Source organism: Rana temporaria, chromosome 8, assembly GCF_905171775.1.
Source record: "Rana temporaria chromosome 8, aRanTem1.1, whole genome shotgun sequence".
In the NCBI taxonomy this organism is placed as follows: Eukaryota; Metazoa; Chordata; class Amphibia; order Anura; family Ranidae; genus Rana; species Rana temporaria.
In genome coordinates this window covers 66051747-66073641 of record NC_053496.1, presented here as the reverse complement: position 1 = coordinate 66073641, position 21895 = coordinate 66051747, and the positions used below count along the sequence as shown (strand labels likewise).

At 39.4% G+C, this 21895-nt stretch overlaps 2 protein-coding genes across 2 annotated transcripts; both read right to left on the bottom strand.

Annotated features, from left to right (window-relative positions):
- Positions 1–247: 247 nt before the first annotated feature.
- LOC120910676 (olfactory receptor 1C1-like) lies at positions 248–1083 on the bottom strand. Its single transcript, XM_040322429.1, has one exon. It carries the CDS (start codon positions 1066–1068, stop codon positions 265–267), a length of 804 nt encoding a protein of 267 aa, XP_040178363.1. The 5' UTR covers positions 1069–1083; the 3' UTR covers positions 248–264.
- A 19541-nt stretch (positions 1084–20624) lies between these two features.
- On the bottom strand, positions 20625–21647 carry LOC120910675 (olfactory receptor 1044-like). The gene has a single exon (XM_040322428.1). The coding sequence runs from the start codon at positions 21619–21621 to the stop codon at positions 20689–20691; it is 933 nt and encodes a 310-aa protein (XP_040178362.1). The 5' UTR covers positions 21622–21647; the 3' UTR covers positions 20625–20688.
- Positions 21648–21895: the final 248 nt, after the last annotated feature.

The following is a 21895-nucleotide window of genomic DNA, read 5'->3' as shown; positions in this document are numbered from 1 at the left end:
CAGCTTTTGCTAGCACTCCATGGAATGTTCATTTTCTGGAGACAAACCCCTCAAAATAGGCAATGTTCCCTGCAATTGGAGATGAAATGGTAACCACACCATAAAGCAGAAGGAAACATAAACTGTAAAAATATTTAATTGGTCATAAAATCTGATTTTTATAAAAAAGAGTAGGGTCCTCTATTTTCAACTTTTGCTATCACCCAAATTTTAGTCTTCACAAACATTATCATAAATCTCGGCACAGATTTACATTTCAATCTTTCATTTCATCTCAAGCAGTAATTTTTTTACACCATCTTTAAACTCGTGATTTTTTAGAGTATAGATTATAGGATTTAATAATGGCACCAAGACAACGTACAATAGGGCAAAAAATTTGTCTTGTTCTGGATAATAACTAGATGCTGGTCTCATATATAAACATATTATGGTTCCATAAAATATACTAATACAAGTGAGATGAGAAGAACAGGTAGAAAATGCTTTATGTCTCCCATGGGAGGATTTTATCTTTAATATTGTGGAAATAATTAAAATATAGGATATCAATGTAAGTAGGAAAGTGACAAGAGTAAGAAGTGTCCCTACAATGTAATTCATCATTTCAACATTCTCAGTGTTACTGCAGGAGATTTTAAGAAGTGGTGAGAGATCACAGAAGAAATGGTTAATACAATGAGAGGCACAAAATGATAGCTTAGATAAAAGAGCAATGTGCCCAGCTGGGTCCAGTAGGCCAATAACCCAGGCTGACGCTGCAAGGCCTTTACAGTGTTTTAAACTCATGAGAGAAACATAATGGAGTGGGTGACAAATGGCCACATAGCGGTCATACGCCATGGCAGCAAGTATGATGACCTCAGTACTAGCAAGGGAAATAAAAAAATACAGCTGAGTCATACACCCCACATATGAAATAGCGTTGTGTTGAGTTAGTAGATTCTTTAATACATTGGGCAGAATGGTTGAGGTGTAGGCAATGTCAATGACAGAAAGGTTTATCAATAACAGGTACATAGGAGAATGTAAATGAGAATTTCCAAGAATAACTACAAAAATGGTCATGTTCCCAAAAATAATGAAAATGTATAAGTGAAAAATTATTAAGAACATTGGAAACTGTAGTGCACCAATTCCTGATAAGCCTTCGATAAAGAACTCATTCCTTGGATTACCTTTGGTCATGTTCACAACTTAAAGAGAAATAAAAAAAACGATGATCAACATTTTCCCTGAATTTACAACCCCAAATTCCCCAAAAATTGGGTCGCTATGTAAAATCTACATAAAAAGAGAATGCAATGATTTGCAAATCTAATAAACCCATAGTTTATTAACAATTGAAAATAGAAAACATATCAAATGTTTAATCTGAGAAAATGTATAATTTTAGGAAAAATTGTTGCGTTTTGGAAGAGGAAAGTTGTCCCATTCTTGCCTGATATAGGATTCTAACTGCTCAATAGTTCTGGTCTTCTTTGTTTTTTTTCAATTCAAGATTCGCCAAATATTTTCAATTGGTAAAAGGTCTGGACTGTAGGCAGGCCAGTTAAAAGAGAAGTAAGGTCCTCCCCCCCTTTTATACTTACCTAGGTGGATGCAGCATCGATGGCTCAGTTCTCACAGATCCTCGAGAGAAGAGCTGCTGAATGTCATTCAGAAGCTCTCCTCTCTGCTCCTCAACACTCACTGGAGTGTTGAGCTGTGGGGAGAGGCTATCTCAGCCTCTCAGCGACTCCCTGAGAGGCTGAGGCATCAGTCCAGGCACCTGGTGGATCCAGATTTTATTGTCGTAATGACACAGTGCCTGGACTGATTCCAGTGATGTCATCAGAGAGCGGACTTCAGACCGCTCTCTGCTTAAAACGAATTGCACTCCTGTGACCCATAGGAGAAGCCTAGCCAAACAAGCTCAGGCTGGACTTCTTCTTTAAGCACCTGGAAACTTCTACTATGAAGCCATGCTGTTGTCATGCAGTATGCGGTTTAGCATTGTTCTGCTGAAATATGCAAGGCCTTCCCTGAATAAAACATTTACTGGATGGGAACATATGCTGCTCTAAAACCTGTATGTGTCTTTAAGCATTGATTGTGCCTTTCCAGAAGTGCAAGCTGCCCATTTCATATGCGCTATTGCACCCCCATACCATCAGAGATGCAGGCTTTTGAAATGAGTGCTGATAACAAGCCAGAAGGTCCCTCTCCTCTTTAGTCTGGAGGATGTGGTGCCCATGGTTGCCAAAAAAGATTGTAAAATTGTGATTAGTCTAACCACAGTAAGGTTTTTCACTTTGCAACAGACTTTTTTTAAATGAGCTTTGGCCCAGACAAGATTGCAGCAAATCTGGATCATGTTCAGATATGACTTCCTCTTTGCATGATAGAGTTTTACCTTGAATTTTTGGATGGCTCACAGACAGTGAGGCTCTGAGGACAAGTCGTTTGGAATGCGTTAGCCTTTTGGACCCACTTTGTCCCACTGTAAGATGTGATGCACTGGAGGTTTGGGGCTGAAAATGTGTCTAACAAGCTTGTACTTTTGTTGGTTTGTGAGATTATTAGTTATCACTTTTTTATACTAATAAAGTTGTTTTAAGGTTTTAATATAGTGCCATCTGAGGGCCATAAGATCTTGGTCATCCAGTATTGTGTTTCAGCCTTGTCCCTTGCGCACAAAGATTTCTCAAGATTCTCTGAAGCTTTTGATGATATTATGTCCTGTAGATGATATATATAAAATGTTTGCATTTTATGTTCAGGAACATTATTCTGAAATTGCTCGACAAGTTTTAGATGTAGTTTTTCACAGATCAGTGAACCTCTGCCTATCTTTACTTCTGAGACACTCTGATGCCACGTACACACGATTGGTTCATCCGATGAAAACGGACCGATGTTTTTTTTTTTTTTATCAGATATCCGATGGAGCTGAGTTTCATCAGTCTTGCCTACACACCATCAGTTAAAAATCCGATCGTGTTCAACGCGGTGACGTAAAACACAACGACATGCAGAGAAAAATGAAGTTCAATGCTTCCGAGCATGCGTCGACTTGATTCTGAGCATGCGTGGATTTTTGACCGATGGATTTCCCCACAGACGATCGTTTTTTTCTATCGGTTTTTTAACCATCAGAAAATTTTAAAACAGGTTCTATTTTTTTTCACCGATGGGAAAAAAAAACGATGGGGCCCACACATGATCGGTTCGTCCGATCAAAATGGTCCATCGGACTGTTTTCATCAGATGAACCGATCGTGTGTACAGGGCATGACTCTCTAAGATGCCCTTTTTGTATCCAATCACGTTACTCGCCTGTTGCCAATTTACCTAATTAGTTGCAAAATGTTCTTCCACCTCTTCCTTGTTAGTACCACTTATTTTGCCAGCCTTTTATTGCTCTGTCCCAACTTTTTTGAGATGTGTTGCTGCCATCAATTTCAAAATTTCCTTTTTTTATGGTCCATTTTCTCTATTTAAACATTTGATATGTTTTTTTATTTTCGATTGTGAATAAAATATGGGTTTATGAGATTTGCAAATCATTGCATTCTGTTTTATATGTGCATTTTACACAGCATCCCAACTTTTTGAGATTTGGGATTGTACAGTATATTATGACCAGTTTATTGCATCATAAAGGGTACCAACAAGTTGATGGTCATGTATAATTCGGCCTTTATATGTCTTTTAGTTCAGCAAACAGATTTGGCCATTTAGTTCAGTAATTTGGTAAGCCACAGCCATAAGGCCCCTTTCACATTGGGACGTTTTTCATGCGGTACAGCGCTAAAAATAGCGCTGCTATACCGCATGAAAAATCATGCCCTGTACTCTTCAATGTGAAAGCCCGAAGGCTTTCACACTGAAGCGGCGCGCTAGCAGGAACGCTCCAAAAGTCCTGCTAGCCGCTTCTTTACCGCGGTATAGGAGCGGTGTGTTCACCGCTCCTATACCGCGCCTTCCCATTGAAATCAATGGGAAAGCGCGGTAATACCACTGTAATACCGCCGCAACGCGGGCGGTATTAACCCTTTTTCGGCCGTTAGCGGGGGTTAAAACCTCACCGCTAGCGGCCGAATATCGCGGTAAAAACGATGGTATAGCCGCGCTACAAATAGCGCGGCTATACCGTCACCGCGGCTGACGCTTCAGTGTGAAGCCAGCCTAAGTCATTCATTTAGTGCTGGTATCACTACTACCACTAAATGAATGACTTCCGTCTACTTGGTTGTTAGGACGCTGACAAATATTAAATAAATACAGTATAATGATGTGGGGTTCCCCCGAAATTCATGCCAGACCCATATCATATATAGAGGTTGGGAATGCATTTTAAGGGGGCCTCAAGCAAAACAACAAAAAAATACCCCAAAAAACATACTGCCTGGCTGGCCAGGAAAGGAAGAGACCCCCTGGCAAAGCTCCTTGTCCCTGTAATGATGGGGATGGGGAGAAGAACCTCTTCTCTTCTACATCCATGGCCTGGTGGATGTGGGGTCTTTGGGGGGGACTTTTTTGGAATATTGAACGCCCCAATAAAATAAGGGGTACCCAGTTCCCTCTCCTCCATGTGAATTAGTAAGGGTACATAGTACACAAAAGAAAAGATACAAAGCAAATAAACACACCCCACTGTGACAAAGTCCATTATTTGAAAAAAGCCACACAATGCAAATCCTTTAATTAATAACGTTGTCCAGTGATATAAATTCATAACAATCATAATGAACGATGCTGAAACAAAATATCATGACCATATTTGGTTGACATCATTGACCAAATATGGTCATGACAATAGTCAGCTGCTGGCTGGGGAAACTTCATTCTCACTGGAACTGTGTCATGAGCAGATTGTCCATGAATTTTGTTTATGCCGGTCGACGGGCATTGCTCATCATAAATTACTTAATAGATCTACATTGTTGAACGTCATGAATGATTTGGGACATGTTTTTTTGGGTTGTGGGGAAGATGTCCTAATCACCATCAATATGGGGACAAGATGTTTGCTAGGGTTTCAAGAAAATATATCCATATCTTACCAAAACACATTATATCTTCCATACTCTTCAATACAGCTATTTGATCTTCCAGGAGGACCACCAACCTTCCAACAGACAGATGACATAAAAGAAAAAAAGAAAACCAGAGAAGTTTGTAGATCTAAGGCCCTGTACACACGATCAATCCAAACTGATGAAAAGGGACTGAAGTTCAGTTTCATCGGTTAACCGATGAAGCTGACTGATGGTCTGATGTGCCCACACACCATCAGTTCAAAAACCGATCGAGTCCAACGCGGTGACGTAAAACACAACAACGTGCAGAGAAAAATTAAGTTCAATGCTTCCAAGCATGCGTCAACTTGATTCTGAGCATGCCTGGGTTTGGAACCAATGCTTTTGCGTACTAACCATCGGTTTTGACCTATCAGTCAGGCGTCCATCGGTCCAATTTTAAAGCAAGTTCTCTGTTTTTGGACCGAAGGACAACTGACCGATGGGGCATACACACGGTCGGTTTGGACCGATGAAACTGAACTTCAGTTTGTTTTCATCAGTTTGGACTGATCGTGTGTACAGGGCCTAAGGCTGTGGAGCATTAATAAAACAGGAAAACTAGGAAATGTAAAGCAGAACTCTAGATAGATATAAAAGACACAAATTATTGCATCTCTGCAATCATGAATACACTGTTAAATCTATTTTTTAGGTATAAGCATAGTAACTACCCAAATTTGACCTGGTATTAACTTTTTGCAATTCTTATACAACAGAGCTGGATTGCGAGAGGAAGAAGCAGCAGAATAAGAAGCTGATGAGTTAATGTGCAGATTTTTTGTCAGGAAGAGAAAACTGGCTGATACTGTAGTGAGCTATTATAAACATGGTAGCCAATCAGCGTCCAGTTTTTATTTGTCAAAGCGTAATTGAACAAACTGAATTTAGAAACTAATTGGCTATAATATACAGAAGCACTAGATGTTGTGCTCTCCAGTTTTAGCAAATCAGTCCCTGTGTTGCTTCTCCTTTTACTGCCCAGTTACAGGTTATGTGTCTGGGATGACTTGGGCTCAGAGAAAAGGTGTTGAATTATGTTGGTCATTAGACTGAAGACAACTAGCACAGAACAAATGTACTTTATATGAAAGCTGTGGAATGAGTAAATACAAACTGCAAGGGGAGAAGAGGGGAGGGGGGAGCAGAGAACAGGAGGTAACATCCTGTGTATAACAACACTGAATGCAGACTGCAGAGGGTGGAGCAGAGAGTGGGGGCACACAGATGGATCAGGTTGAATGTAGCAGGAGGTGAGAATATAATAGCATTATGTTATGCCATAATTGTACATAATGCTACAGTATTATGATCTCACCTCTTGCTGCATACAGCCTGATCCAGCTGTGTGCCCCCACTCTCTGCTACACTCTCTGCAGTCTGCATTCAGTCACTACCATACACAGGATCTTGCCTCCTGCAACATTCAGCCATGTGCTCCGACTGTCAACACTCCTCCTGGTACCACCCTCACAGGTTCAGAGGAGCTGGAACTATAGTGAAGGCACCAGCTATCAATGCACATTGACAGTATTTGTTGTCAGTGCACATTGAAAACAACATTGGTATCATGTGCGTATTTTTTCTGCAGAGAAAAATACTCAAATGACACCAACATTGTGGTGTGAACGTGATATGCTTGCAGAGACCTACGTTAGAAAAATGTATGTCTCAGTACATGATGTGGACAAGACCAAAATATTCTATGCAGGTGAAATCTGCACAATTTTCCATCAGTTATGCATGTATGTTGTGAACAAGGCCCAACTGTTCACATAGTCTGCTGTCTTTTTTATGAACCAATATTTGGGAGTTTAGCAAGGCCTTGTTCACAGCATATACAGTTGTGTGAAAAAGTATTTGCCCCCTACCTGATTTTTTTTTGCATATAAAATTGAAGCATCCAGCCGGCTCTAGTATCTCCCTGCACATTGTAGGTGGCTCCTTCTCTCTAACTTGCAGGGAGGTCATCCAGTGGGTGTGTTGGCATACGCAATGCACCGCGGCACCTGCATCTTCCTGGTCCCCATCCTGCACTCAGTGGGAGACACTCAGGAGATGCAATCTGTGTGAGCTACTGGGAGACAAGCTTTCACTGGTAAACACAGAAGCCGGACTTCTGTGTTTACCAGTGATAGTGCTGAGCAGGGAGCAAAGGGCCTGATTCAGAGGTGGTGGAACTGAGTTCCACCAAGTTCCAGCTAAAAAAAAGCCCTGCTAACATGTATAGGTAAAGTTGATCCAGGGAAAATCCGATTGCCTCTCGGGGGCTCAGGAAGACATTTTTTCCCCTGCTGTAGCAAATTGGATCATGCTTTGCTGTTTTTTTTTGCCTTTCTCTGGATCAACTGTGGATGAGGGATTGTGTATATGGGAGTGTATTATTATTTTTTTGGTTGAACTGGATGGACTTGTGTCTTTTTTTAACTTGACTAACTATGTAACTATGTATCTATGAACAGTAAGAGGGTTATTTACTAAAGGCAAATTCACTTTCCACTACAAGTGCACTACAAGTGCACTTGAAAGTGCAGTCGCTGTAGATCTAAGGGCAAGATTTGAAATGAGGGGGAAGCGCTGCTGATTTTATTATCCAATCATGTGCAAGCTAAAATGCTGTTTTTGATTTTCCTCAGATCTACAATTCTCCCAAAAATGCAGCCTCACAAAATATTCTGCTCTGAGCTTACTAAGCTATCTATAGCCAGTAATCGAACAATGCCAGACACAAGGAAATGGTGAGGTGCTCTACCAGTCTCTGGACACCCATGTTTATCATAAACATACAGACACTTTTTTCGGTACAGTAATGATTCACAGTTGCAGTTAAACAATACTAATTGGTCGGTGATAAGTTACAAAAATTTGTAAATCTCATTTAGTACTGAAAAATAAATCTCAGGCCTCGTACACACCATCGGACATGTCCGATACATGTCCGCTCGGAGATTTCGGTCTGATGGCTGTACACACCATCAAACCGAAATCCCCACGGACAGACAGCGCGGTCACGTGGCGGTGACGTTGACGCTACCACGTCACCAAACCCGGAAGTAAAATACTTCCACGCATGCGTCGAATCCATTCGACGCATGCGGGAGATATCTGTCCGCTGGTTAGGTGTACTAACCAGCGGACATGTCCGCCGGACAGCTTTCCAGCGGACATGTTTCTTAGCATGCTAAGAAACATTTGTCCGCTGGAAATCTGTCCGCTAGCCTGTACACGCGATCGGATCTGTCCGCTGACACTGACTATTTCTGACCTACATTGTTTCCCATTTTTTTTTTTTTAATAAACCAATAAACTGATTACTGGTAACAATAAAGAAAAGTATATTGTGCAACCTCATCAAATTTGTATGAATAGCAGAAGTATACCAGTTAAAAAAAGAAAAGACTCATAAAATCCAACAATCACCTCGTCCCTTATCTTATATATGAGTCTACATAATTATGTATGTATTATGAATTTGTTAAAAACAAATTTATTATTACAATAATATTTCAGTTAAGTAATTAAAAGTGTGCAGGCAATTTCGTTATTTACCCCTGTAAAGTGTTGCTAAGCAATCGAATCCAAATTGTGTAAAGTAGCAGAAGTGTACCAGTTAAAGAAAGAAAAGTATATTGTGCAACCTCATTAAATTGTGTGGAGTAGCAGAAGAATACCAGTTAAAAAAAAAAAAAAAAGACTCATAAAATGCAACAATCATCTTGTGTGTGCAGTTGTACAGTTGTACAGTTGTTAAGTGTTTCTAAGCAATTGAACCTCACCTACTGAACACTCCTATATTATTTGTTGCATGTCCATACATTTGCAACAAAGCCACCTTTATGACAATGCAGCAAGCAAAGAATGTTTTATAGAGAGAGTTTTCCTTAGGGAACTCACTGTGAACTCACTGTGAAATTGCATTGTGGTTTGTATTAATGTAATCATATAATATTCCATGCAAGAGGAGGACCAACGATTAGTTTGTGTTGCCTGAAATTCTAAATGGTACATTATGATAAAAAAAGATTTCATAAAATATGTTGTTGAAAAATTATATAACATTTTGCCCTTATGTCATCAACTTATATGTCACAAACTGACTGGTCTATCAGAGAATTATAGCTTTTTTCCTGATACAGTCAGCACTTTTCTACAGTTGTGACCAGAGGTTATTGTTGCTTAGATATTAAGACCATATTTAGCATGTCAGCAACAGCATGCATTAGTTAACTTGGCAATATCTGTGTGACAAATTTTCATACCTAAATACTTTTTATATACAGTGCCTTGCGAAAGTATTATGCCCCCTTGAACTTTGCGACCTTTTGCCACATTTCAGGCTTCAAACATAAAGATATAAAACTGTATTTTTTTTTTGAAGAATCAACAACAAGTGGGACACAATCATGAAGTGGAACGAAATTTATTGGATATTTCAAACTTTTTTAACAAATAAAAAACTGAAAAATTGGGCGTGCAAAATTATTCAGCCCCTTTACTTTCAGTGCAGCAAACTCTCTCCAGAAGTTCAGTGAGGATCTCTGAATGATCCAATGTTGACCTAAATGACTAATGATGATAAATAGAATCCACCTGTGTGTAATCAAGTCTCTGTATAAATGCACCTGCACTGTGATTGTCTCAGAGGTCCGTTTAAAGCGCAGAGAGCATCATGAAGAACAAGGAACACACCAGGCAGGTCTGAGATACTGTTGTGGAGACGTTTAAAGCCAGATTTGGATACAAAAGGATTTCCCAAGGAGCACTGTGCAAGCAATAATATTGAAATGGAATGAGTATCAGACCACTGCAAATCTAAGAAGACCTGGCCGTCCCTCTAAACTTTCAGCTCATACAAGGAGAAGACTGGTCAGAGATGCAGCCAAGAGGCCCATGATCACTCTGGAGGAACTGCAGAGATCTACAGCTGAGGTGGGGGACTCTGTCCATAGGACAACAATCAGTCGTATACTGCACAAATCTGGCCTTTATGGAAGAGTGGCAAGAAGAAAGCCATTTCTTATAGATATCCATAAAAAGTGTTGTTTAAAGTTTGCCACAAGCCACCTGGGAGACACACCAAACATGTGGAAGAAGGTGCTCTGGTCAGATGAAACCAAAATCGAACTTTTGGCAACAATGCAAAACGTTATGTTTGGCGTAAAAGCAACACAGCTCATCACCCTGAACACACCATCCCCACTGTCAAACATGGTGGTGGCAGCATCATGGTTTGGGCCTGCTTTTCTTCAGCAGGGACAGAGAAGATGGTTAAAATTGATGGGAAGATGGATGGAGCCAAATATAAAACCATTCTGGAAGAAAACCTGATGGAGTCTGCAAAAGACCTGAGACTGGGACGGATATTTGTTTTCCAACAAGACAATAATCCAAAACATAAAGCAAAATCTACAATGGAATGGTTTACAAATAAACATATCCAGGTGTTAGAATGGCCAAGTCAAAGTCCAGACCTGAATCCAATCGAGAATCTGTGGAAAGAACTGAAAACTGCTGTTCACAAACGCTCTCCATCCAACCTCACTGAGCTCGAGCTGTTTTGCAAGGAGGAAGGGGTAAAAATTTCTCTCAATGTCTCTCAATGTGCAAAACTAATAGAGACATACCCCAAGCGACTTACAGCTGTAATCGCAGAAAAAGGTGGCGCTACAAAGTATCAACTTAAGGGGGCTGAATAATTTTGCACGCCCGATTTTTCAGTTTTTTATTTGTTAAAAAAGTTTGAAATATCCAATAAATTTCGTTCCACTTCATGATTGTGTCCCACTTGTTGTTGATTCTTCAAAAAAAATTACAGTTTTATATCTTTATGTTTGAAGCCTGAAATGTGGCAAAAGGTGGCAAAGTTCAAGGGGGCCGAATACTTTCGCAAGGCACTGTATATTTAAGGACACATACCTGTTTTATTTGATACACTTTTCCGTTCAATGTACAAGGGTTTTCTTTTTCACATTTTTTTTGATTAACTTATTACTATTTTTACCTGTCAATCGATTTTTTTTTTTATTAAAGTTTTACCATACATGTTTTAAGCTATAATAATTTTGATATTACGACTTCCATTTTTAGCACCATTGTAACATGCAGTGGAGGGAAGGAGCTATGGTTCTGATGGCACCTTTACATACAAACACTGGTCACTGATGGATACGGTGGCTCTGTCAATAGGTGACCCTTTACTGCACTATTCCTGTAGATTGCTTTCTAGCTAAAACCGGGACCTGGTCTCACTCTGTGTTGTACCTCTCCAAAAGAGCAGAAGATGCTAAGTGATTCATTATGACTGCTGAGTACTATTCATATCCACACTGAGTTTAGTGACACTTTAAAGCAGTAACAGCCCTGGTTCATACTGGTGCGTTTTGACATGCAATTTGACATGTCAAATTGCATGTCAAATTGGCGGCAATTGCACCATCCTGATCGGGGCGACGCCGCATCTGTGGCACTGCACCGATTTCAAAAAGTTGAAACCTGCACAGATGTCCCTGTAATCGCGGCCAAAATCGCGCTGAACTCGCACGGCTTCATTCCCGCAGTCCAGTGTAAACCTGGGCTTAAACCCAAAAGCAAGAATTTATGATATTGCAGCTTATCAATTCTTAGATAAGATGGCTGTATTTGTTTTCTTTTTTTGCCTTTCTTGCTTTTATTTTCATCTAGGGATCTTGCCAGTAAGTATGTTGTTATTTAACAGAACAAGCTCTCCTGCATATGTATCAATAAGGGGGATTGAGTCAAACCATTTACCACTGACAGGGGTGCATACAAAAGTCAGCTTTTTTTTATTTAAGTAAAACCTTTATCCCAAAAGGAAACAAAACTGTTGCTGTAACTGAATTGGTGTTTGGCTTCAATTTGTTAGTGTATCTAATTCTGCTAGTACATCTAACACCCCCCCCCTCCCCATCTGACAATGCTGCTGTCCAGGGTGGAGGCACTCAAATACAGAAGATGTGTTACTGGCCAGGTCATCAGGTGAAAACAGAGGGAAAAAAAGCCTTAAAAAATAAAACTAATACAGCTAATTATTAGACATTATTAGACATCTAATTATTAGACATGCACATTCGTTTTTGTCCGAATGCATTTTTGTCCGAATTTGCACGAAAATGAACGCACAGAATCCGAAATCCGAAAGATCCGTCATAAAAAAATGCCGCTGACAATAGCGATCTGTGACTGTCGAATCTGTGGTCGAATGTGCCTAACCTTAACTCTATTAGTCCAAGATTATTCTACATAGAGAGAAAAGATTCATAATTATAGAGACAGTGTTGGTGTAGACCATGCGTCATGAACGACGAAGATTCGACGAAGCAGAGAAAAACATACAAATGTTGAATCTGTCATTGAAGGCTTATGGTGTCTGTCGAAAGTTCAAAGAAGTTCTAAGAAGATTCGACAAGCAACTAAACTTTACGATGCTGCAACCGTACATTTTCGGTCAAATGCTCGGCCCATAGACTATAGAAGAATTTGAATGTCTGTTGACTAGTAATTAGTGTTGAGCGGAATACGCCATATTCGATTTCGCGATATATCACGAATATATAGCCGAATATTCGTGAAATATTCGCTAAAATCGAATATTCGTGATATTTTATCAAAAAGAAATTTCGCTAATGCGAATGCGAAACTGATTGCGAAATTTCGCTAATGTGAATGCGAAATTGATTGCGAAATTTTGAAACATTCAATTTCACCTGCCCTTTGGAAAAAGTGTGGTTTTACGTAATGGACCCTGCAACTAACAAGGTATTAATAAAATAAATACATTATTATATAGATTTGAGGGTTTACTTTGACCAATTTGTATATTGATTAGTTTAATAAATATTGAATAACCATAGATTTGGAAAATACAAGTAAACCGTTTACGTTGACATCTCTTAAATGTCTTTATGTTAAACAGTTATTATTCTCATTAAAGAGGTGAAATGCAAATGATGACACGGGACAAAAGATGGAAAATTCTTTGAAGATGTGATACACTGGAAAAACGCACAGAAACACTCCACTCTCTCCTATGACAACTGTGGTAGGAGAACTCTGATTGGCTCTGATGCAAAAGAAGGGCGGAGAAAGTATTCGCGAATATTCGGAAATCGAATATTCGCGATTGCGAATATTCGGCAACATAAAAGGATCGCCTCAGCTTAGCTACTCGGCCCAGGGTCTCTAATCATACCAGCAATGCTTTTAGACGTCGATGGAGATCACTAGGATGTGATCTGTTTTAAAAATAAAATTGAAAAAGTTATTCGCAAATATTCAAATATGCCATATTCGGAACGAATATTCGCAATGCGAATATTCGTGAGCAACACTACTAGTAATAATAATTTATAAATATAATTATCACTAGTGTCATACAACATTAGAATTCTATAGCTTGTAGGCTGAACATTCGACCCGAAATGTACTTTTGCGGCATCGTACAGTTAAGCTGCTCCGTCGAATCTTTTTCGAATTTTCGACCGACACCATAAGCCTTCAATGACAGATTCGACCTTAATTAATTCGGATTTTTGGACTAATGCATTTTTAATTAAACAAAATGAATAAAAACGAATTTCGGGAGAACTAAATGTATTTTTGAACAAAAACAAAATTCCAAAACAAAATATTTCAGTGTGCACATGTCTACTAATTATTGGTAAGCTGAACTGTATTACATTTATGGTTTCAGGTCTAATACCGCTTTAATTACTATTTAAATGTTACTTTTTACTGATTCTTAGAAGAGCCTTGTCTCTGTTTATTTTATTTTTTTTCATATACCCTTCTTAGTGCCTTACGTGACCAAGAGACCTGCAGCTAGGCAACCGTTATATAGTTACCTTCTTTCTTGTACAAAGGGTTTCTTATTTCTATTGTTGCGGTAGAGCAAATCAACTAGATTCAAGATCCAGCAGATAAAAGTAGTAGTTGTAGGAAGACGAATTTATTCATCCCAGGGTAAATCCTGGAATATATATATATATATACATATATATATGTATATATATATATATATATATATATATATATATATATATATATATATATATAGTAGCTCATAGAGGTATATTCCATAGAGAGCCTTGCAAGAATGAAAAATAGTTAATTCAGTATGCGTGTATGAATATACACACACATACAAGTCATCAGTTGTATAATAAAAGCTGTGCAATACCTGGATGGAGAGGTTCAGCCATGTGCATCCACCGCCATATGTCAAATGGGTAAGTCAGACTAGGCCCTTTATAATGCTCCAACCTTCCACACTCATCCAGCCCGGCCACTGGGTGATGATGATACCTGATTGCGCATGCGTTGCCAATATCGGCGCACATGTGTTGCCTCATTGAAGCCCTGGACAACAGGGCAGAAGGGGATCCGCTTGTTTACACTGGCAGATCCCCAATCTGCCTCTGTACTAGGCAATTGCTAGTGGACATCGAGTCCACCCGACCAGCGGGAATGCTCCCAAAGCAGCGTGTGCCCACCCGCAGCTGCGCCTGTGCGAGCCGCTGTACAGGTACGGCGATTCACGTAGGGCTGCCAACCTGCCACAGTATACGTGCATGAGCTGGATGTCAAGTGGTTAATAAGGGCTAGGTGGCTAGGAAACGGAGGGCAGCAAGTATTTCTCTCCCCCCCCTTCCAGTACCATACAAGGCCACATGCTTAGTATGATACATGGGGTACCTTCCAAGGGGAAGGCAAATGCCCTCCCCCTTGCAAGGCACTATATCCCAGTGGTGAAGAACATAGGCCTCTTCCCCTTCTCCTCAAAGAAACAGGTTTTACGGCATTTTATAAATGTTTTAACAAGCAGTGGAATGCAAAGTCAACATTAACTGGTTTAGCTATAAACTATACATAATTAAAAACCTCTGTTATGATTAAATTAGGTTAATACTGGTTATTCCACAAAATGAAGAAGATCCCTATTATCATTTAAAGACAAAATACTCCTATCTTCAATAGGACAGCAGGCCTGTGAGGCACATTACTTCTTGCAAGGAAAGTGTCTTTTAAGGAAATGTCATGAGCGGTCTTGTTTAAAAAGTCTTATATAACAAGGAGGGGAGAAGGGACACGAGGGGGGAGAAGGAAAGGACGTGTGTAAACCTGGGTAGCAGAATAGCTTTAGGACTATGAGTGAGACAGCGGCTGGTAAGCTATGCCATGACCTCTAGCCTGGTTCTTCTCCAGTCACTCACCTTGGTGTCACTTTGCCACTATAACCAGGTGTTCTTTTCATGGAACCCCGTTCCTTTGGATAATGGTCACATCTTTTTTTCTACTCCCTAGCTAGTGCTAGCCACTTCACTGATACCTTATTATTACTTAATATATCCACAGGAACCTTACGGGCTACCACCCAATACATACCCCAACTATGGGGATTTTCTTCTATCCAATGTCCAGCTACCAGTGTTCATTTGCCATGTTGCTGCCGCAGTACCACCACCTCAGCTCCCCCCGGGGATTATGCTTTCCACAGTGCTCTTGGTTGCCAACATTGTTGGTTAAAATTTACGCTATCCTACTACTAATCTACCCATAGGTAAGAGTGTTGAGACTCTACTTTATGTCCCCTCCTAGGTTTTTATATATGTACTAAACTACCATTTAGAGCATTTTACTTTATTATATTCACAGATATACCCAGGCCATACTTGTTCCTGATGAGTGGAAGTTATCCACGAAACGCGTCAAGCTTTTTATTGATGTTCTGTCACAGTAACTATATCTTACCATGTATTTTTTACCTCCGAGAATCATGAATCAATGAATTTTATATCTTGCTAACCAACAGCATGTTTATCATGTTTTCAGACAATTTTGTCTTTATGTATTTCTATTGTATATCATATACAACAAGTTGGACACAGCGATGCATATGATGTTACACCATAGGTTTATTTATGTTTTATGCTATGTATCTTATGATTTACCAATCATGCCTATTACTATTTGTACAGTACCTATTGCTATATATGTCCTTTGCTCAGGATACTTTGCTGTATCCATTAAATGTCATTTTAATTCATCAATTGATTCATTTTTCGGTGGTGTGTTTCATCATAAAGTACCACAATTCCCATTTCCTGCCTTCCCGATCATCCCCGCCCTTCCCCCTTTTTCCCTTCCCCATGTATGCTTTCCTCTTTACAAGTAATAGGGCTAGGGGTCATGGCATAGCTTACCAGTCGCTGTCTCACTCATAGTCCTAAGGCTTTTCTGCTACCTAGGTTTACACATGTCCTTTCCTTCTCCCCCCTTGTGTCCCTTCTCCTCTCCTTGTTATATAAAACTACTAGGGATGGAGTCATTGACTTACTTATAGCCACTGCCTCATTGAAATTCCCACAATATACTAACCCTTCAATATTATTTAAAAGGTCATTTAATGTTGCACAATAAAATATAAGTTATTGAATTGCGGCATGTGGTATACTTGGAATATTAACACATTTAGAAATCTACATCTCATAAAGTTTGCAGCTGCATGATCAAAATGGCTTTGATATCCCATCCGCCATGATCTTCAGACCCCATGATTGATCAAGTCTTTTATGTCCACATCCTCCTCAGGAACCAGAAAAGGCAGACTGCCTAACCAGTCTGGAGCTCTGCTTTATCATCAAGTGAAGAACATCCACTAAGGTTTATATTGCAGCTTACCAATTCTTAGATGTGATGGCTGCATTCGTTTTTTTTTCTTTTAGGCTTCCTGTCCTTTATTTTTACCTAGTGATCTGGCCAGTAAGTATGTTGTTTTTCAACAGAACAAGCTGTCTTGCAAATGTAGCAGTTATAGGGTTGAGACAAACCATTTACTACTGATAGAGGCCCTATAAATGATTAGCTCTTATTTATTTACGATATGTAGAACGTTTATCCTAAAAGAAAAAAAAAAACAGTTTGCTATAACTGCTTATAAAGTGTTAGCTGGAATTTGGCTTCAATTTGCTAGTGTATTTAAATCCGCTAATACATCTAATACTACCCTCCTCTCAGGCTGACAATCCTGCTGTCAAAAGGTGCCCATGTGCTCCTTCATCCAGAGTGGGGGCACTGTAATACATGAGCTGTGTTAAGGGGGCAAATTACTATAAAAAAAGGGGGGGGGCTAAAAAAAATAAAACAAATGCAACCACCACATCTAATGATTGGTAAGCTGCAATATATTATTTAATTTTTTTGTTTTGGGTTTAATACCTCTTTAAGTACTTTCCTTCTTGATCTCTTTTTGTTTACTGTTGCATTATTGTTTTTTTATTCCTTTATAATACCCTTTTTCTGTAAATATTTTGCACCGTTTCACCAACAGAACTTATAGAATCCCTGTCTCTTTGAAGAGCACTGCTATCTGGTAAATATATGAAGTATTCCTGTCGGTCATATCAGTGTGTATTACAGACTTTGATTAAAAGTCATAATTATTTTTGCAGGAATTTTGAAGGTTGATATAAATATCTGGTGGCAAATTAGCAGGTGAACTGAGTGGTTAACTAAACCTAGTGTTGTTCACTCTCAGTATGCTGACACCTAGATTAAGAGCTGGGAAATCTTAAAGGGGTTGTAAAGGATTTTTTTCCCCCTAAATACCTTACTTTACCTTAGTGCAGTCCTTCTTCACTTACCTCATACTTTGATTTTGCTTTTAAATGTCCTTATTTCTTCTGAGAAATCCTCACTTCCTGTTCTTCTGTCTGTAACGACACACTGTAATGCAAGGCTTTCTCCCTGGTGTGGAGAAAGCCTCTTGAGGGGGGAGGGGGCGAGCAGGCAAGTCAGGACACTCTCTACTTTGCAGATAGAGAAAGGAGCTGTGTGTTAGTGGGCGTCCTGACACTTCTGCTCGCCCCCTTTAAGAGGCTTTCTCCACACCAGGAAGAAAGCCTTGCATTACGGTGTGTAGTTACAGACAGACGAACAGGAGGTGAGCAATTCTCAGAAGAAATAAGGACATTTAAAAGCAAAATCGAAGGATGAGGTAAGTGAAGGAGGACTGCACTAAGGTAAAGGAAGCTATTTTGGGAAAAAAATGTTTCCTTTACAACCCCTTTAATGCAGAGGGGGGTTGAGAGTGTCATTTTTGTTTGTGACAACATAGTGTGAGCTTCACCAGCTGCTTGGTGAAGACGGTGAGGGTTGAATACCACATTCGCCACTGCGGGTACCTTGCACTAGATATTTTCTCTTTCTCGGACCATTCTCTGTAAGCCCTAGAGATAGTGGTGCGTGAACATCCCAGTAGATCAGCAGTTTTTGAAACACTCAGACCAGCTCATCTGGCACCAACAACCACGCCACATTCAAAGTCACCTAAATCCACTTTCTTCCCCATTCTGATGCTCAGTTTGAACCTTAGGAAGTCGGCTTCACCACGTCTAGATGCCTGTATATATACGTATATATATATATATATATATATATATATATATATATATATATATATACAGTACAGACCAAAAATTTGGACACATCTTCTCATTCAAAGAGTTTTCTTTATTTTCATGACTATGAAAATTGTAGATTCACACTGAAGGCATCAAAACTATGAATTAACACATGTGGAATTATACATAACAAAAAAGTGTGAAACAACTGAAAATATATTTCATATTCTAGGTTCTTCAAAGTAGCCACCTTTTGCAGCAGACACATCTCTAGAACTGTTAAGAGGAGACTGTGTGAATCAGGCCTTCATGGTAGAATATCTGCTAGGAAACCACTGCTAAAGAAAGGCAACAAGCAGAAGAGACTTGTTTGGGCTAAAGAACACAAGGAATGGACATCTGTGCTTTGGTCTGATGAGTCCAAACTTGAGATCTTTGGTTCCAACCCCCGTGTCTTTGTGCGACACAGAAAAGGTGAACGGATGGGCTCTTCATGCCTGGTTCCCACCGTGAAGCATGGAGGAGGAGGTGTGATGGTGTGGAGGTGCTTTGCTGGTTACACTGTTGGGGATTTATTCAAAATTGAAGGCATACTGAACCAGCATGGCTACCACAGCATCTTGCAGCGGCATGCGATTCCATCCGGTTTGCGTTTAGTTGGACCATCTTTTGGTCTGTACTGTATATATATATAAAATAAAACATGTATTTTTTTAGTTACACAATAATGTAAATTATATAGTTAAATATGTAGTTGTGTAGTTAATTATACAAAGCATGTGATGCAAGAGATTAGAACATTGTATTCAGACTAACAAGCCCTTTTTCATCATTTTTATGTTTCAAATTTTTTTTTTTTTTTTTTAAAAAGAAAATAGACAAACAAGGTATAGCAAGCCATATAGGGTCATACACATAGTAGGATTACATGAACGATACTACCACGGGCCCGAAATGGCTACAATGGCACATCATATGTACAGTATAATGTCATCCACAAAAGATCAATATAACATCAGTTATACATAGAAAATAAACAATATATTCAACCCTTCACGGGAAAACATAACACTGAATTATAGACCATGTGGAAAGTACATGACATGTGTATGGCTCATATTAACTCAAACAGACTAGCAACAGAAGAGGAAAGAGAGGGGAGAAAGGAGAAAGAAGAAAAAAAGTGACATCGGGATCTGTGCATTGAACCATAGCCTTGGCTGGTTCCAAATACATCTAGAATAGTCAAAATAAGGCTATAAATTTGATTTAAAATTGTCGGAGTCCAAGTAGAGCAGCCAAGGACACCAGATGTCAAAATGGGCTAGTCTCTCGCATAACTGCACCATCATTTTCTCAGCCTTCATAATGTGGCACAATTTCTTGGCCCACTTAGGAGTTGTGGGTCTAACCGAAGATTTCCAGTGGCGTGGTATAACTGCGTAAGCTTTGAATAGAAATAAGCAAAGGAGGCCCTTCTTAATGAGAAAAACAGATCCAGGTAGGATTGTCAGAAGGGCAATTTGAGGGGTGCATGTATGCCACACAAGGTGACTTAATTAAATAATGCAAAACATTGTATCAAAGAGATTGAATACCAGGACAATCCCACTAGATTAATCCTAGGGTAGCATTGTCTCCCCCACACCTCCAATGCCTAGTACACACACGAGAGGATCGATCCGCGGAAACGGTCCGGAGGTCCGTTTCCGCGGATAAATCCTCTGGCGGATTTTGATCTCATGGTTGTACTAACCATGAGATCAAAATCCCAGCGGAATTCCCTCCGCGGTGACGTGTCGCACCGTCGCTGCGATGATGACGCAGCGACATGCGCGACGCTGTAATATAAGGACTTCCACGCATGCGTCGAATCATTACGACGCATGCGAGGGATGGATTCGGACGGATTGATCCAGTGAGTCTGCACAGACCATCGGATCAATCCACTGGACTGGATTCCAGCGGATCGATTTCTTAGCATGTTAAGAAATTTTGATCCGCTGGAAATCCATCGCCGGGGAAAAAAAACGCGGAAAAATATCCGCTGGATCGTACACACCAGGGGATCTATCCGCTGAAACCGGTCCGCGGATCAATTCCAGCGGATCGATCCTCTCGTGTGTACGGGCCCAACAGTTGTCTGGAATTGAAGGTAGCATTCTAGCTCCTATCATAATAATTTTAAATGATTTGCTTAGTTGATCTTAATACATTATTTTTCTCCTAAGATTTTTGAGCCCAACTTTAATTTCTTGATTTTTCAAACTATATATTATTGGGTTCAATATTGGAATTATTACACCAGATAAAAGAGCAAAAAACTTGTCCCTTGCTGGAGAATAGCTTGATGTAGGTCTCATGTATAAACAAAATAAAGTCCCATAGAAAATAATAACACAAGTTAGGTGGGAGGAACAAGTAGAAAATGCTTTACGTTGACCTTTAGATGTTTTAATCTTTAGAATTGTGGAAATAATAAACATGTAAGATATTATGGTAAACAGAAAAGCATTAAATGTTATCAGTACACCCTCTATATAATTCATAATTTCAACATCAAAGGTACTGCTGCAAGTAAGCTTCAATATAGCAGCAATGTCACAATAAAAATGATCAATGAATCTCAAGCCACAAAAGGACAGTTTAGAGATTAACACAATATGCCCTATCGTGATTACAAAACTAAAGGTCCATGCCAGGGTAGCAAGTGATGCACACTTACCTAAACTCATTAACAGAAAATATCTTAGGGGATGACAGATTGCTAAATATCGATCATATGCCATAACCTCCAGTAGGAGTACCTGTGTACATGTCAGTGCTATGTAAAAATACATTTGGGTCATGCATCTAGCAAAAGAAATAACGTTGTAGAATGTGACCAGCATGTTCAGTACATTTGGTAAAATATTTGAAGCATATATGATGTCTGCAGCTGAAAGGTTCATCAAAAATATATACATGGGAGTGTGCAAATTGGGATTTACTAAAATAATGGTAAAAATACTTAAGTTCCCAAAGATGATGCTAAAATACACGAGTAAGAGAATCAGAAATACAGGCAAGCGAACCTCTGGGATGTCAGATAGACCTCTGATGGAGAAACCTGTTCCATTGAATATGTCTTCTAAATTCATTTTCAGAGTGATTTCAGAGGATCTTCATAAGGATCTAAACATGATAAAAATGTTGTTGATGTTGATGTTTTTTGAAAAAGAAAAACCAATATGATATAAATTAGCTTTGTCTATGTTATAGGACCATACTTAGTAAGATCCTTAAGCTGCGTAGACACGACAATTTTTCATGTCATGGGAAAAATTACATTTTTCTCTAAGTGATTCTTGTCAAGCCTGCCTTGCATACACACGTTCTTGAAAAAAAAAATGCTTGAGCAAAGCGCGGTGATGT